Source organism: Strix uralensis, chromosome 23 (assembly GCF_047716275.1).
Source record: "Strix uralensis isolate ZFMK-TIS-50842 chromosome 23, bStrUra1, whole genome shotgun sequence".
In the NCBI taxonomy this organism is placed as follows: domain Eukaryota; kingdom Metazoa; phylum Chordata; class Aves; order Strigiformes; family Strigidae; genus Strix; species Strix uralensis.
In genome coordinates, this window is record NC_133994.1 from 6882589 (window position 1) to 6897653 (window position 15065).

The following is a 15065-nucleotide window of genomic DNA, read 5'->3' on the forward strand; positions in this document are numbered from 1 at the left end:
TATATATACTTAAAGAACTTTATCTCATTCAGGGATGGCTGCATAGGTGATGAAGAAAGAATTTCAAAAATCACATTTATTCTCCTTGCGAGTTATTTGTCTGCCCTTTGGGAATTCATTAAGGAAAACAGACCTTTCCACTGATATTCCAAGTGCGCTGGCCCAGCGCTAACGGTTGGGTTGCAGACGCTGCTGGAAACTCTCAGTCAAAAATAACCTTCCCTTGAAAAAGCCACTGTATCGTTTATCTGAATACTAGATTTTCTTTGTTTTACAAAATCCTTTTACAGATTACAAGGTCTAGATGCCACTTGACAAGGACTCGTTTCTTTTCAGTCTTGGAGAGCTGGCTGTACACACGATCCAGATCAGGTCTGAGGCTTTGGGGGGACCCAGGCTGATCTTAGTGCTATTTTTCAGCAGACTGACATGACGAATTTACCTGATTTCTGTTCCTAAAAGCTGCCTGGGGACACCACATGCCAAACCCCTCTGCTTCTGCAGAGCCACATCCCAGCACTCCCCGGGGACTGTCACTGCGTGGGACAGTGACGTGCTGCTGCTTTATCTCATGTCGAGCCTCTCCCAGAGTCATCTTTGCAGCTCTCTGAGAAGGGAAGCCCTTCCTTATCATTTTAACTGCATTTTGGTTAAGGTCTCTGCAATGCCAGCACTGATGCAGAAGGAGCATCCTGAAGTTCAAGGAAATGCTCTAAATTCTGAATTTGTTCAGCCAAAAGCCTGAATTTAGGCAAATATCGGTGGGTTTAGCAAATCGTACAGACACAGGCAGGACTGTTTCTCCCTCCTTCCTTAAGGGTTGTGATTTTCTCTGTCTTTCCTCTTCCTCACCGGCCCTGGCTCCCCGCTGCGCTTCCCGCACCCACCCACGTTTCTGCAGGCCCCCCCAGGCTCCCACCCCACTGCCGTGGGGGCTTCCCCCCAGATCCTAAACCCCATTTGTGAACTTTTAAAGACACACATGGCTCAGGTCAGAACCAAGCCGCGCTGCTGCCCGCAGCTTTCGGAAGCAGGGATGGTTTGGGGAGGCGCAGGACGTGGTTTCCAGAGCAGCATCATTTCATTTTGGCGGGGATGAGACCTGCGTGCACGGCTGCGTCGGTGAGGATGGCAGCTCCGCAGGCGTGCTGCAGCCCAGGCCCTGGCAAGCACACAAGTGGATCCCTCCGAAGCATTGATAAGGCACAGGGAAACATCAGCGCTCCCTCTAGCAGTCGCCAGCGATGATACCAAATAATTCTCGATTTTTCACCCTGGGTTATGCCACATGAACCGCCAGCGTAAGGACCTTCACGTTAACCGCTGCTACAGCGGTGACAGTGTACAGGTTGCTCCCCCCTCCCCTGCCAAATCCTTCCAGGAGGAATTTTTGGAGCCCAAATCCTTCTAGTGGGAATTTTTGGAGCCTGTTTGACCTCCACCTGCTGCAGGCAGCTTTTGGGTATGGCCACGCACCGGGGTGAACCTGAGCCCAATTAGCAGAAAGGCAGTTAATTAGTGGTATTCTCAGCACCCGGCGGCCAGCTTCGGGCACTGCAGCACCCACCGCACCCGCGCAGCAGCAGCACCAAACTTCCCAGAGGGGGGGGGCTTGCTATAAAGGCAGCTCTGCAGGGGTAGGGCTGTGTCCCCTCGTCCTCCCCTAGCCCTGCCCACCCCTCACAGGAGGGACCGGCCTCCGCAGCAGACGCTGAGCACCCGCGTAACACCGTGAATGCCCTCGGCCGAGCCCTGCTCGCCTCCAGCGCAGCCCTGCCCGGGCTGCCGGGGGGGGGGGGGGGCAACAGGTAGGGGGCAAACACCCCCTCCTGCACAACCGTTCCCCCTTGCACAGGTCCCTCCGCTTTGCAGCCCCCACTCACACAGCCCCCTCCCCTTTGCTCCCGACTTGCATAGCCCCCTCTGCTCCCCGCCTTTGCACAGACCCCCCCTCCCCTGGGCACAGCCCCTCGCACAGCCCCCCTCCCCTTTGCACCCCCCCTTTGCACACACTCCCCCTTTGCACCCCCATCGCACAGGTCACCCCCCGTTTGCACTGTCCCCCCCGGTACCGCCCCCTCCCCTTCGCACGCCGCTCGCAGATCCCCCTCCCCTCGCACCGCCCCTCGCACCGCCCCCTCCCCCTCAGGCAGCCCCTTACTCCCTCCCCCTCCCCCCCCCCCCCAAGCCCGGCACATCCCCCTGCCCGCCCCCTCTTCCCCCCCCCCCCCCCCCCCCCCCGCGGCGGCGCACGCCGCTCCCTCTCTCTCACCTCTCTCCTCCTCTTCCTCCCTCCCCCAGGCCAAAATCCTCCACATGATGGACGACAACAAGCAGCTGGCGCTGCGCATCGACGGGGCGCTGCAGGCGGCGGGCCAGGAGGTGACGGCGCTGCGCGCCGAGCTGGCCGCCACCGGCCGGCGCCTGGCCGAGCTGGGCAGCGACCCGGCCATGGAGCACGGCCCCCACAGCGCGCAAGGTGGGTGCCACCGCCGCGACCCCCCCCCCCCCCCGCCCCGCCGGGGAGTGTGTGTGTATGGGGGGGGTGGGGGGTGTGCGGTGTCTTTCCGCGGGCGCCGCCTGGAAACCGCCCCCATTCATTATTATTTGTCATTCTTTGTTTATTTGCGTTTTGCGGGGAGGTGAAAAGGAGGGGGGGGGTGCGTCCCGTCGGGACCCGGCTCCACCCGCCGGTTGCGGGTTCCCCCTTTTGATTTTTCAGCTGCTCCCTAATTCCCTGCTGCTACTTCTTCTTTGATCTCTTCCGGCTCCAGCACCCCCAGCCCAAGCAGGGATTCCCCCCCCCCCCCCCCCCAACCCCTCCCACCCCAATCCCCAGCACGTTGCTTAACTCGCCCGTCCCCCACCCCGCTCGCCCCGGTACCCCGGCTCCCATAACCGGTTTCGTAATTCGTAGGGAAGCAGCCATGTTACAGCCGCGATCCGGGCGCTCCGGCCCCGCCGCTCCCCCGCGGGCCCGGGGCGAACCGCTGACCCCGGGGGGGGGGCGAGTGGGGGAGCCCGGTACCATGCGGGGAGCCAACACCACCACCACCACCCCCCCATACCCACGGCACGCCTTCAGTTAAGTCTGGAGTAAAAGGCTTGCACAGCCCCTATGTGGTGCGTACATCCCCCTCCCTTCACCCTTGCACCCCGAAGAAGTTGTCAGCAGGGCCTCAGAGCTGGAGCGGCGGAGGCCGAGGGTGGAAAACGGGGTGCAGGGGGAGTGGGAAGTGATTTGTGTTCTTGGCTCTGCGTGAAGGTTAACAGACAGGGTCCGAATTGTTTCTGCAGGGCTCTGGTGCTCACCTGGCTGAAATCCACTGATCCCTGCTCATCAAAGGGGTGCTGCCATCGCTGTTACTTTAGAAACATTTAAATGCAAATATATATATATTTACCAAATAATTGAAGGCTTGCACGACAGTTCACCCTGGAGCAGCCTTGGTGTCAGAGCAAAAATAGTGCAAGCCCTCCCCTTCCCCGATAACTGAATTTACACCTGCCTGATAAAAATGTCAGTAGCTGTTATTTACTTGTTACTTATTTACCGAGAGTATCTCTTGGTATGGTGGTTAGGCATTACTTAACAGTTGCGTTTTGGTTAAGCTGTAGTTTTTTAAGGGTGGTGTAGCTCTCGGTGAGTATCGCTGCTCCCGGCAGGCTGCTCTTGCACCGCCTCTGTTTTGTTGTTCGTGGCATTAATGCAAATTTATTTAGAAGGATTAATTTGTGGATTTGTTCCATCTAACTTGTATTTTACTGTTTCGGTAGCGGGGGCGTGGTGTGTGAGTTCCACTTGTTACACAAAGTTAATCCCTCATCAGGTGGGTTTGCTGTGTGGCAGGAGCTGGACCCGGCAGAGCTTCCTGGTAGCTGCGGGGAGTAAAGTTACGTGTGCGGTCAGGTATTTTCAGAACTGATCTGCATAGGTGCCGGTTGGTATAATCTGACCCAGACCCTGCCATATCCAGGCTACCGAGGCGCTTTCTTTTAGAAAAATCTGCTGAAAGGGCAGAAGGAGGATGCCTTCATCCTCCCCCGCCGGAGCGGGGGGATCAGGAATGCAGCTGGTGACACGCCATAGAGGGCATCAGCCTGGGTGTGGAAATGCAGCCTTCCCGCTAGAACAGCAGGTAAATCCTTTGGCTGCTCGTGCACACGCCGTTTCTGCGGGCGTGCTCTGCGTTTTGTTTCGTTTCCTCTCCAGGAGACTTTGGGAGAGACACGTGTATTTTTGCAGAGGGGCAGTGCCTTTATTCCCGCAGCACACCCCGGAGGGATGGGTGTGTGGCTTTCCAAGGGTCTGGGTTTCTTTTTGTTTTCCTTGGAGGCTTTCTAATCTGTTGAGTGAGGGAAAAACCCCTCTTTGGGTTCCTTTACTGTTGGCATGCTGGAAAACAGTCAGTACGCTGTAATGGTGCCAAAGAAATGCGCTCCGTTCCCCCAGAGCGTGCATGTTTCTGGTTATTAACTACAATTACATGTGCTTTGGAGTTGTGGGGTCCCTGTGACCGGAGGCAAAGAGTGGTCCCACCTTTGGCTGGGTGTGAGACCGGTACCTTCGGTGGCTGGTGAAGTTGCTGGAGGGGTCAGTGCATCTTCCTGCTCCTTAAGGTGGCAAATTTGCCTCAGCATTCTAGGAAAGAGGACGCTTCCCTAACGAGGTGTGACTCCATGGCCTTGTAGCTCAGATGCGTTGTTTTTTTTCCCTTCCCCATGAGTTTAAGAGGCTGTTACTTAAAATGTGATATATCCAGCCATGTACCAGTGGTGGTATAACAGAAGCCAATCAGTTAAGTGTAAAATTGCATCTGAAGAGCATTGCATTCATCGTGCTTATTGAGGAAAGGGGGAGTGAGGAGAAGGGGCAGGTACTTGGTCTCTGCAAACCCCACTGGTTAGATTCACTCTCCATTTTGGGTTTCCTCCCTAAGTTTGATACTATTGTTTATATACTGCCATAAATGCTCTCTTACATCACTCTTGTTTGTTTAGGTAGGCCCAAGATATCTGTAGTGAGCCTTATGCTTTTCCTCGAGGATTCTGAGACGACGTTCAGAAGGATGGGGTGAAAACAAGTATCTCTGAATAGCTCTGCTGTCGTGTGTCTTCTAAGTAGGAGGGTTGCCAAGCTGTTTGATTTACGCAAAGACGTTAAAGGCAGGCAGGAGGCTGGTGAATTGGGTGGGCAGCTGCTTACCTGTGAGCGCGGATGTGGGGTGTGCTGGCGGTGCTCGGGTGGCCGATGGGTGCACGGTGGGGATCCGCTTTGGTCCTGACGTGCGTGGCGGAATCGGCAGGTCCCTTTGCGTGTCACGGGAAGGAGCTTGGTGACCTCATCGTTGCGGACAGGCGCTCCGTGTCAGTCCCAAGCCGTGTGAAAGGAGGTGAATGTGTGCCTCCGTGCTATGCTCAGTCAGTAATTAATACTGAGTTCATGAGATGCGTTATTTGTATAGTTATGGTGCAGCTTAAGACAGCTCAAGGTAGTAACTCTGCCCCTTTTGTGCACACTGAGACTTCCCCGCTGTAATGCACTATTTTTCCAGTGGCGAAGTATGCTTCAAGGGCCTGTTTTACACAATTTAAAACAAAACTGGAAGAATTCAGCAAAGAGGGAGAGCAGAAGTGGATGGTGGGTGTGCGTAGGTAGGTAGGAATGAAACTTGTGCATTGTTACAGTCCTTAGTGTGAGTGTTAATCATTCAAACCTCTCAGTCCTGATAGTCCTTTTTAAACAGTGAGTTTGCTGGAAGAAGTATTTTGGCTGCAGCCTCTGTCTAAACCTGGATGCAGAACAGGGTGGAAATCAATACTGCGTGTCCCCGGCACTTAGCACAGCAATTACAGGCAGCTCTCGGTAACATCGCTGGAGCTGCGTGTCAGCACCGTCGTGTTTGAATTCGGCTTTGAATTAATATTGGCCAAATTAATTGCAAGCAAAAGGCGTGCCCGTGCCCTGTGGTCCGGGTCAGGCTGCAGCGGGATGCTGGTGACGATGGGGGGGATGCAGGCAGAGCATGACAGCAAGTGCTGTTGTGTCTTAGTGCTTGGCTGTGCCCTGTTCATGCTGGGTGCACCTCTGGGCTTTTGGCTTAGGGTCTTTGCTGAATCTGTGTCTGTATTTTCAGTAGTTTGAGTAAAAGCAGTATCTGCAGGGAAATGCAGAGTTTGGGTGCAAGGACTTACCGTGCTGAGTCAGGTGGTTGGTCTGTTTAGCCTCATGTTTTTGCTTTAGTCTTCTCCCAGCATTAAATGGAGAACACCTTAATTAATTAGAGTTGGTAAAGTGCCTGAAGATGTAAAGCACAATCAATAGCTAAGAGTTATTAATAATACCTCGCTCAGCATTTGGCTTATCTCCCTTCCTACTTCAGGGCGTGGGTGGCACAGGGTGGTCACTGTGTCCCAGCTCGTGTTGCATGGAGCTGGGCTGCGATGGTGGGGATGGTGGTGTTTGCATGGATGCTGCCAAAATTCAGCTGGAAAGGGAGCAGGAGCTGCACCCTGCTCCTGGAATAAGGGATTTCTCCTCCTTGCTGCACAGTGATCTCGGGCACGTGCAGCGTAAGAAAGATTTTGGTCGTGTCTTGGTAGTTGGTGAGGCCAAAGGGCCAGGAGGACCTTCATGCTCATGACAGCCTAAAATAGAGTTTTCTCTTTTTCTCTTTGATCTCTGTATGCTTTCATAGCTACAATGCAAAGACTTTGACTTTTGCCCAGGAGGCAATCAGTTACCTCTGTGCTCTGTGCTGTTGCTATTTTGTGAGTAATCATCTCGAGCTGTTGAAAATGTACCATTTTCATCTTTTCAGAAATCTTCCCTGTTATTTGTTCTTTAGAGCTTGAGAGCTGATACTGTAAAGGAACCTGAAGAATTTGGATACCTCACTGCAGCTGTGTATCAGGAGCATTTTTGTACCACACTTATCACACGATCAAGGTCTTGCTGTACTATTACTCTTTCTAATAATTTCCTATTTTACCTTTGTCCTGCATAGTTCATGAAGTGAGGAAGCAATTAGTTTCGTGCTCTGAAACAATTGCATGCACTGGGAAATAAATTTGTGCATAGCAATATTCACATGGTAGTTTTAGATGCAAGGACCTGACTGCAGGTCCTCATTATACCTTTGTCTTTGAAAATGTTAATTTAAAATACCCTTTCTGGAGTTCTTCTATTCAAAAGCCTCATCTGGCATGGTTAGCATAATATTTAGATTATCATTCCTTTAGGGCCTGTCCAGGGGAGTTTTAGTGAAGCTTTACTCAAGTAAACTCTGAAGTTGAAGGAGGACTTAATCCTGGTTTTCCAACTCCCTGATTAGTAGCGTAACCATGAAGATGTTTGGTGTTAGACTTGCAGATGGGGAGAGGGAGGTATAAACAGGCCTTAAACTCAGGCAAGATTAAGGGTGATTTCTGCCTGTTGGATTCAGGAGCTCTCAAAAAGTCACTGGTGGGGCTGGGTATCCTCCAGGACAACAGCCTTTCCTCCCATTACTTATTCTTTGTTACTCCAGATACATTAGTAAATTCAGTGTTCTCTGAAAATCTACATCCTTAGTATGAAACTCTCTGAGCTGCCAAAAGAGGCTTTGCAGGTGGGGGGGCTCCTTGCCCAGCCTTTGAGGGCAAGTGTTTCTCCTCAGTGGTCCCTGCTCCTCTCCTTGCACCAAACGGGGCCGAACTACATCGCTGTAAATGAGGCACTGAACTTCAGTGCTAGCACAATATGTAGCAAAGCTTCAGTCTCCAGCTTATTAAAATTCAATTCTCATAATTTCTTGTTGACAGCGAAGCGTGAGATAAGAGCTCTTGGTACTGACGCAGCAGCTTGCAGAACCGGTGTGCTCGTAGCGTGGCGTGCGGAGCCAGGCTGTGGTTACGTCTGTGTGCGAAACCCTGGGGAATCTGTCGGCCGGAGACCTTGTTTTTCAGGATATGTCCTCACCCATGGGATGCTGAAGGCTTGGGGAGTTGCTCCTCGCTGCTCTGCAATCTATTCCTGTTTTATCTTGCTATATAATTTTTCTTGAGTCTTTATGGCTGATGCTTTTGGGTATTGAGATGGATTTGGTGGAAGCAACAAGCTAGACCTCAAGCTGGACAAATACATGTTTTGATGTTTGGAGGTGTGTACTGTGTGAGCAGGAGGTGGAATGGGTTTAGCTTTTTTAAGGAAAAAGAAGCAGCGGGTCTGAGCTGTCTCACCAGAATAGAGACATTGAATAACCGCTTTTGAAAGCATTGGCTGAAGTCCTTTTCGTAGTCAGTTTGTTTGCAGGAGTTGCAAAGGGAAGGAAAAGCTCTTCCCGAGGTTTTTCTCGTGCACCCCTGGCCAAGGGGGGTAATTGGAGGTGAGAGGGTGAGCGTTTGGGGGTGCCTCCCCCTGGGCAAGAGGCTGAGGTTGAGTGATGGTGACAGGCTGTGAACCAGGGGGACCTGAGATAACAGAGGCTTTATAGGAGGACAATGCGTCGCTGCGTAAGAACAACTTTGCAGAGGTATTGATTATGATTGAGCGTGACACTGGCCGGAGGCGGTGGCTCCCAGACACATCCTGATACCCCAGTGCCCCTCAGCCCAGCTCTGGCTGCCCAGCTTCAATAATCTGCGAAATTGCTTATTTCTCTAAGTTGTTCATCCCCTCCTTTCCCAGATTCCTGCGAGGAGCTGCCGGGATGGGGACAGAGCTGGCCCTGTGCGATGAGGCTGGTGGCTCCCATCTAGACTCGGTGTGGGTGGTTTTTGGGGCAGGTTTCTGGTTTTTGGCCGTGACTGATGATGTGGTATGTCTGTCTGAAAATTGCTAAATTGCAAAGACCTCTGCTTTGAAGTGCAGAAAATGAACTGCAGCAGTGAGCTGTTTTAGCACAGAGCACCTGATGAGAAATGGGCTTTTGTCATTAGGCTTTCTGACACCTGCCTGGTGCGAGAGCTGCAGTGGGCAGGGCCATGTTTGCTGTGAGTTTTGCTTTTCAGATGTGTGGTCAGCCACAGATTTTAAGCACAGGCAGTACCATGGCTGGAGTTTGCTTTTGGATCACTTAGATGATGAGAAAGGAGCAAAGATGCCCACAGAAAGATGAAGGGGGGTGTGGTGCCATTGTAAAGACATCGTGGATCTCCTGTGGGCACCCAGGAGACCCAGTGTTTTGGAAAGGATCAACCTTATCGTTGAAGAAGCAAAAGGGACTGAGTGATGCTCTGCTCTGATGTGGTCCAGGGCTGGGCTGCATCCCAGTCTTGGAGAATTGCCCATGTCTCTTGCTGCTTCTGCAAACTTTTTTTCTGGAAGGAGTATCTCTTCTGAGGGCATCCGTAAATCCATTTCTTGCCCTTCTCGGTCCTTACAGAGTCATTCTACCTCGTATCTTTTCATGCCATTTCTCCTTCTAAATTAAAATTTCACAGGTTTTACAGGCTGCATCTGGGAGCTGAACCTTCAGGGTTATCTGAGGGGGAGCTGGTGTGTCAGAGCCTTTGCTGCTGCCATCCCTGGGGATGCGCTCCTCGCCCATGCAATCTCTGCTTTATTGTCCTGCTTCGCTGGGTGGCATGTGGAGGAGAATCCCAAACCTCTCTATCACCTCCTCGCTCATGAGAGTGTGCATCTTCCCTCACCGGGGAGTTAAATTGCCTTTCTGCAGAAAATAGCATGCATTGCGGGGGAAAAAAAGTTGTATTTGGTGTGAATACGTATGATATGTGGGGTGTAAAGAGAGCAAGTGAGCACAATGCCGTGCTGATGCCTATCTTCAGGTTTTTCTGAATCCTTTTTGCAACAGCAGTCAAACCTGCAGAGCTAATGTTGCTGTGGAGAGATAGTTGGGTTTTTTTCAGAGAAGATGAAACAGAGCTTGTGCCTCTGCTCCAGCAGATTGAGGCCGCTGACAACGTTTGGGGTTTGTAACAGAGCGCCTCGCTAAGACTTAAGTCTCTAGTTTCATTTGCCTTTTCTTATAAAAACATGGGATTTTTAGAAGCAGACCTGTCTTTCTGATAGTAATGACCCGCACTAGCCAGTACGTTAACTCGCCAACCAAATCCTTTGGTTACGTTTTATAACTGGAGGGTTTTCCAATAATGAGTGCACGCGAGCATGCACGCTGTCTAAGCACAGAGATGATGATAGATGAAGGCTGGCAGCGTACCTGCACACTTCTGCTTCAGCCTGTTATTTTTAAGCAAACTGTCTGTCATCCTCCTCTGGAAACTAACTGGGAAAAATAGTGTGGGCTTACTGTTGGCCTTTGCCAATGGGCTGAATGGGAAGCCCAGCTCTGGGTCTGTGCAGTGTTCATGCAGCAGGCTAAATCACCCTAAGTAACATCTTCCCTTGCTCCTTTTGAGTAGCACAATATCCTAAAATGCTTAGTTTGGTGTTGTGGTCTTGTAAAGGTATGCATGAGAGTGCTGCACACCCTTCTGGGATGCATTAAAAGCTCTTTATAAGATTCTGCTTTTGGTACTTGGGCTGTTTTGAGCAGTCTTTGCCTTCCCATTGTAAAGTGGTATTTTTTTTCCAGAATATTTCTGATTGCTGTAAGATACTGTTGCAGGTCAAAATTTGCTGCAAGCGCACAAGCATGGGAAGTGTTTGCCTGTTTTTCGGGGAGATGTGCTGTGTTAGAGGTGGAAAGCAAAGTGAATTGATTTGAGGAACTTACCTTTGATGTCTAGATTTAGATGGTCTAGACGGTCTCTTAAGTTGCAGGAGGGGAAGAAGAACATCTTAGAAGAAACCTAAAGGACTGCTGTAAAGGTTTTAGTGGACTATACTGAGATTTTCAGTCAGAAAATCTCCAAATGCAGCTGCATTTTGAATTTTGAATAGCAGCTACCGTCTGATGTGAAAGCCAGGAGGGCACAGCATTTTTTGGCACAGCCATCGCAGCCTGCTGTGTGGGGTCTGGGCACAGCGGTGCTGCTGGAGAAGACCTTGGGGGTCTGGTTTTCCGCTTGGAGCCGTGCACATCTGCAGTGCAGCTCTGGAGTGACTCCTCGCTGAGGGTGCAAGGAAGAACAGAGCCCAGCTCGGAGTTACTTGTTGGGCATCAGATGCTCCCTCAGAGCTGAACAACGTAGTTTTGTGATTTCGTGTGACTGCAGCACATTCAGAAAACAGATTCCTCGTCCTGTGATGGCAAAATACTCTCTATCTGCATGTGTTTGGTCTTGTTTTTTCTAGCCTTAAACATACTCAGTTATTTGCTCTTATGTTTGTCAACTATTGCATTATCTGCTTGGGCAAAACCTGTCACTTTATCCACGTGCAGATTCTTAATGTTAATTCCTTGAACTTTTATATCCCCTGTGATGTATCTGGAGTTGTTAAATGGCTTTGCCCAAATTTGTCATTGCTTCTTTCCTGCCAAAGTGATGACTGAGGCAGGAGAGGGGGGACCAGTCCAGGTGGAGATGTGACGCGTTCCCCACCACGTTTCCATCATATAATTGAATCTGCAAAGACCATTGTTGCCATCCTTGGGAATGGAGCTTGTTTTAAAGCTCCATTGTACAAAAGAGCTTCAGTTTCCTGCATGATCTCAGTTTGTGGTGGAGAGGGGTTCAAAACTGACGGTTTGGGGTAAGAGGGCTGATTAATGGAGTTCCTAAATTTCCATGAAAAGCAGGGAGAGGTGGTGGGGCTAAAGCTGTGCAGCTCCTCTAGGAAAAGCCATCAAAATAAAAAGCTCATAGCAGCATGGGTCTGACAAAGCACAGGAAGGCCACCTATTTAGTGGAAAAGCTGTATTTAATGCCATGGAGGCATATTTTTGGAGTAACGTTAACATAAGCAAAAATGCTGCAGGATTTAATTACAAGGTACCCAGGCAGTTGCTGAGTGTGGGCTTCAGGGTGGATTCCTGCAAAGCCCTGGAGTCCTGATGCTTTTGTACATGGATGCTTTTGGTCAGTTGGTGGAGCTGCGGGGAGAGGCAGCGGTGGGGACGAGTCTGGGAACGGAGGGAGCTGAGTGGCTTTCTACTGGCCGGTCCCGAGCATCTCCTCCTGGTGATGCCCCCTGCTCGCTGCCCAGCGCCATCTGCCCCCGTTTAGGAGCTGCTGAATGAGCCATCCTCAGAGGGAGCGAAAGGGGTTAATGGGGTGTGCTGGAACACGGGCTACGAGCTGCCACCTTGTCCTCCTTGCCCTCCTTGCCTTGCTTCTTATGCCCATGTCATTGTGTGGCTTTGGTCCAGCGCTGGGACTTGAGCTGCCAGAAGTTGCTTGCAAGTTGCTGCAGTTTTTGCTGGAGTTGCACAAAGGTCTGCAGCGGCCGTGGTCCCCGGGACAGGGCACGTGGTCCCCGGGACAGGGCACGTGGTCCCCGGGCAGGCCACCGGCAGCTGCCGAGGTTGCTCCGAGTGCAGCACTGAGTACAATTTATTGTTGCTTTCAGGCAGAGCAAAGCTTCAAAAAGCACTTTGCATTTTTGCCACCTTTGCAGAGAACCTTTTTATGTGCTGTTCCTCCTTGGACATGCATCATTTCCAGGGTATTTTGGTAAATGATCTAATTTAACCCATCTTCTACACCCTGCTTATCACTGTGGTTTCCGAGCGCATTCGTTAGGGACCAGTTTCATTTTGGGCGTAATTCCTCTGATGGGCACATTTGCTCTGCAGTGGCAGAATGTCTTTGATTCAGCATTGTGCGTATGGCAAGATTAATGGAAAGCACTTTAGTAAATAGGTTTGAATACCTTTTAGGTTCCTTAAAGATTCTTTTCTTTTTCATTTAAATGGAGCCATATTATCTCGGGCTGAGGTTTATTTGATGCTGTTGTGGTTTGTGGACTGTAGTGCTCTCTGGTTGGACTGCTGCACACCGGCACGTCTGTAGCTCCTGGAAATAGCCTGATGCTAAATCTGTGTATATGGGTGTGATTATTTTATTTGTTTTACTTTGGGGGGGGGGGGGGAAGCATGCATGAAAAAGCCATGAGAACTCTGCCTGTTAATTAGTCCAACAATAATGTGGTAATGACCACCCTGCAGGATTAAAAACCCATATGCAGATAATGCATTAACTCCGCTTGTTGGCAGCATTAAATGATCCAGATAATATCAAATGAGCAGAGCTGGCCAGTGTGCCAGTGACAGCCTGTCGATACCGTGATGTCAGCACACGCACCTTTGACTTCATCACGAAGTTTAGTCAAACCTGACTTTGCATGGTCATGTTTTCCAGTGGATGTGAATATTGTGCAGGGAGAAATCAAGTAAATCCTCACTGGTGAGAGACTCTTCGTGGATGGTCTTGGGAGCAGTGTTTGGGTCTAGATCTGCAGGGCTGCAGCCTATTTCAGGGGCTTTATTAACACGCTGATATACCTGGTTCTTGGACATGTGGCTGCTGCTGAGGTTCATCTCCCTTAATTTCAAAGGGTCATTTCCACTCCTTGGTGCTATCCTTACTCCAGGACACAGTTACCAGCTTGGTGAGAATGTGGGTGACCTGATGCAGTTGTTTTGCCACAGTGTGAGCCAGTCCTGTGGTGCTGAAAGGTCTGGCGGGGTATTTTGGCACCTGTGTGGTTGCAGCGACCTGCCCCTTTGTCAGGATGTGCATAAGGGACTCTGGCTCTTGGGTTGGCAGATACCTGCTGCAGGAGCTCACGCCCAGCATCATCTTGGATGGGTGCTTCACGTCACCCAGAGACCTTCAAAAATGCGGGTGTTGGATCCTCCAGCGTATTCCGAGCTGGAAGCAGCTGAGCTTTTGGGTACTTACGGAGAAGGAAAATTATCCGAGCCTTGAAGACTTGCTGTGATTTATGCTGGTTCCTTTTAGTTGCAGCTGTACGTAAAGACTCCAAATTGGGGGATGTTTTGCTTAACTGCAGTTTTTGCGAGGTAGCTCTCATTTGCTAATTCATTTTTGGTCGTTACTGCCGATGCAAGTACAAGCTTATTTTGCAGCAACGTTTTGCATCTTTCGTGGACTTGAATCAACAAATGAGTGTTGGTGTCTTTGTGCCAATCTGATGAGGAGAGGGGAAATGGAAGAATTGGAGTGATGCTCTGAAGACAATTTTGTTCATGCTTTTTTTTATATTGATGGTCAAAGACACTTACCAAACCAAGTATCTTGAGTAAGAAGGGTGAGTTGGGTACCACTGGCTACAAGTGTATGGCATGAATGGACGTAGTGCTGGAGATAACGGGTAGAAAATTATTAAACATACTCTGGTTCCCATGGGGCATGTTTTCAGTGTATCTTGAATTTCTTTAAGTGTGTGTACACAGTTCAGAGGGTAATACCATTAATTAGATGAACAAGAAAGACTAATAAAAAAGTATAACCCTCTACAGTATACTAGGTTTATTCCTGATTAGCAGAGCTGTTCTGATCTCATTGTAAATCTGTGTATATGTTATTAGGAGAGCAGTATTAAGTTGGTAATTAACACGGCCAGAACGTTTTCATCATTTGTTCTGTTGAAAATGAGTTAAAAAAAAAAAAAGGTAAGGAAAATAAACCAGCACAGAACTTGGAATGAATATAGGATAAAAGCACAAAGATTTTCCTTTATTCCAGTCTATTAGGGAACAAGAGTGGGGAGAGGAGGTGTAAGGTACCATGGATGCTATGGCTGAGACTTGAGACACCTGTAACTCGTCCCCTTGCCCTGTGGCTTTTGCAGGCACCCCGGTGTCCCGGGCCAGAGCCCTTTGCAGTACGTATGCAGTGCCAACAAGTCCATTTCTGCCTTGTGCGCATGAGCACGGCTCCCATCAACATCGGGGAGCTAGTGCCCGTAGATCCTAGTACGAATGCTACAGAAAACACCGTGTTTTATGAGCGCACTCACACTCAAGCCAAGTAAACATTGTCCTGAGCAGTACACAGCTAATTCTGTCCGAATTTTAGCCCAAACTTTGCCAGGTAAAGCAGCAGGCAGCGTTGCGTGCTCGTGTGTTGCTGCAGGCATCTCCATTTCGTAACGACAGAGGAGGGGCACGCAGGAGAGTCGTGTTATTCACAGGCAAGTTGTTCTGGGTGTTATTAAAAGTATTATCACGATGAGGTGCTGGTCAGGCAGTGAA

The 15065-nt window shown here is 50.2% G+C and overlaps 1 protein-coding gene across 3 annotated transcripts in view; it reads left to right on the forward strand.

Annotated features, from left to right (window-relative positions):
* The window catches only part of KAZN (kazrin, periplakin interacting protein), a 227778-nt gene that overhangs the window by 134190 nt on the left and 78523 nt on the right, over positions 1-15065 (forward strand). For 2 of the 3 annotated variants that reach the window (XM_074893082.1, XM_074893083.1), the window contains one exon: positions 2302-2479. In XM_074893082.1, the coding sequence (XP_074749183.1) occupies positions 2302-2479 (178 nt within the window). Of the gene's footprint in view, positions 1-2301; positions 2480-4122; positions 4140-15065 lie in introns of those variants that run through there. The other variant, XM_074893086.1, reaches the window with a different exon arrangement.